A 2,684-nucleotide genomic window follows, 5' to 3' on the forward strand; every position below is an offset into this window, starting at 1 on the left:
TACATTTAAGATACATTCGCAATTTGCAGAGAGTTAACGAGAATTATAAAAATACGAATTGTACGATACATACTTGATTTCAGAGAAATAAAAATACGCAATATTTATATAAAGTTCTTTGATGATGTGCATTTATGATAAATATAATTTTATCCATTAATTTATAAAATAGAAATAAATAAACAAATAACACATGAGAGAGAGGAGCAGATCATTATTTTCCGTCTCCTTTCCATCAAGTCAGCTACGAACAAGCCTCGCGTGAACCGCGATTGCCGCGATCGCCTCGCTTCGTAGCTGACTCTGCTGACTTAGTGGAAAGGAGACGAGAAATAGTGATCTGCTCCTCTCTCTTTCTAATGCTCGAGGCAGAGTCGAACTCAGCCGAGCACCGCCGAACGCGGAGCGCACACGGACACGGTTGGGCGCTTGGTGTGCGTGAGCACCGTGTGCACCACCAACGGTGCTAGAGAGCAGCTCCGGTGGGTGCCTGGCCCCAAAGTTTGTATCACTGGTCCGAGCTTGGTCGCCAGGACGCCAGCATTGGCAGAATATTGGTAACCAAGACTGGCCCAACAATGGGAATTTAATGGAGTGATAACTTCGGCCCAAGAATGGTTAATAATATACGGCCAAGCGTCACAATCAACATTGGCCCACTAATGGTTGATACTTCACGCCATTATTAGACCAATAATGGCATTGCTATATTGCCAGATGTATCCACACATGTACTTAGGGTCTGAGCAGAATGATTGACTTATAATTTTAAGTCAATGTTTTATGCTTTAAGTCTTTGTCTTTAGTAACGCACAATACTGTCTTGTGTCTCAAGTGGTATGAAGTTCATACACATGTTCAAGACTTAAGACACAAAATAGTATTGTGCGTTACTGAAGACAAAGACTTAAAGCATAAAACATTGTCTTAAAATTATAAGTCAATCCTTCTGCTTAGGCTCTTTACTTTAAAAAATTTGAATAAGCCCCAATTTTGGAAGATAATCCAAATTTTACATTACTTCGCGACATTTGTGTTATTATAAATATTTATATATTGATACATTTTTAAATGTTTTTATTTTCATTAGAAACATTTTAACATTTATATATTATATATATATATTTCTTTTTGTTCTTTTTGGACATAATATAAAGTTGAACATAATATAAAATAAAATAAAACTTTAAGTGTTCATAACAAACCTAACCTAGTGTTTTGGTTTTAATTTTTATATTAAGGATATTAAGGATTTTTAAATTATATAAAGTTTTTATATTAAGGATCTTGTTGCTGTTGTTCCTGTTGTTACTCTTTGTTTTCTACCGCCTTCTCTATCGCCCGCTCCGGAGAGCCATACCCCGATTTGACCGGGTAGTTTCTTTATGTCCAACGTATTGCCAAATTTTTCTACCAAAATGTCTGTACAAAATATTTCAAATTAAAATTTTTTTTACACAAGTTTTACATAGGTAATAAAATATATTTCTTAATTGTTAATAAAATATAATATTTAAAGTAATATATTTTACCTCTTATGCATTGGTATGTTATAGTCCCACTGAAATTTTTCTTTGACTGTCCATGAATAACTCTTCCTGTACCGGAATACTCAAGCTCAACAGATTTCCCCATTACTGATTTCATCATTTTTCCTATGCAATCTTTCACGTTATGGTCTCCGGCAGTGATTATGCTAAATAATCCCATCTATAACATTTTAACAAAATAATGAATTAAAACACTTTTTACTAGTAACACTACTTTTTGCGTTGTATTTTTTATTTATTTTATTTTGTATTAAAATATTTGTATTTTATTCATTACAAAATTTTCTTTACCAATGATTTTTTCTTTTCCGGTGTACGTAATGCATCTTCCAAATTCAAAAAATCATCCATTGTCACAGTAGGTAACATTATGCCAAGGGATTCGTGTAACATTTCCATATTAGGTTGTGGAGCGACTGATTGAGTGGCAGCGACAATAGTGTGTTTAATTTCAGTGGTTTTTCTTTCCAGGTCATATAAGATACTTCTTTTAACAGAAGTTATTTAGCAGATCAGTTCGTTCCGAAGCTGCTCGATTTTTGCATCTATATGATCTATGGGCTATGATATTATCTGAAACTAAAGAATAATTAAATAGTGAAATAAAAATTTGAATAATCTTAAAGTAGTATACATATATGTAACAGAATTTTTTAAACACTTATACTTACTTAGTGGCATGTTCAATATATCCACCGGTATATCGTCCAATATAATAGGATACGGTGTTTCCGTTGATCTATCTCAGAGCTGTCCACGAACTGCTCATTTCGGCCGATTTTCGCGAGGTACCGCCTATCACCCCCTACTCCAGTCATTAAACAACCGTAACCAAGCGCGCGACGCTCAGCTTCAGGTACGACGCACAGTGGTCCCAAATCCCCAAAAGCTGGCCAAAAGTCGAAAAAAAAATATTTTTTCTAGGGACTTTTAATGGTTGGAATAGTAGTAGTGGTACACCTAGTATGTATTATGACCGTTAAAAAAGGGGAAGCGTCCTTATCTGGCTTAGGAACGCATTCCGTTCCTGAGCGTGGGGCCTGCCGCATTGTTCACTCGTCGCGCGTCGAAAATAACACAGAGTTCAGACGCGTGTAGAATCGCGAAAAGTTAACGGATTTGGATTCTGCAACA

The 2,684-nt window shown here is 35.5% G+C and overlaps 1 protein-coding gene across 1 annotated transcript; it reads right to left on the reverse strand.

The window, feature by feature from the left end:
• Positions 1-380: 380 nt before the first annotated feature.
• LOC105564069 lies at positions 381-1,919 on the reverse strand. Its single transcript, XM_012016172.1, has 4 exons — positions 1,842-1,919; positions 1,533-1,710; positions 1,313-1,422; positions 381-659 (listed from the first exon to the last, which is right to left on the reverse strand). Exons 1-4 carry the CDS (start codon positions 1,917-1,919, stop codon positions 381-383), a joined length of 645 nt encoding a protein of 214 aa, XP_011871562.1.
• Between the last annotated feature and the right edge of the window lie 765 nt (positions 1,920-2,684).

Source organism: Vollenhovia emeryi, unplaced genomic scaffold (assembly GCF_000949405.1).
Source record: "Vollenhovia emeryi isolate VEMERY1.0 unplaced genomic scaffold, V.emery_V1.0 DF944125.1, whole genome shotgun sequence".
NCBI lineage: Eukaryota > Metazoa > Arthropoda > Insecta > Hymenoptera > Formicidae > Vollenhovia > Vollenhovia emeryi.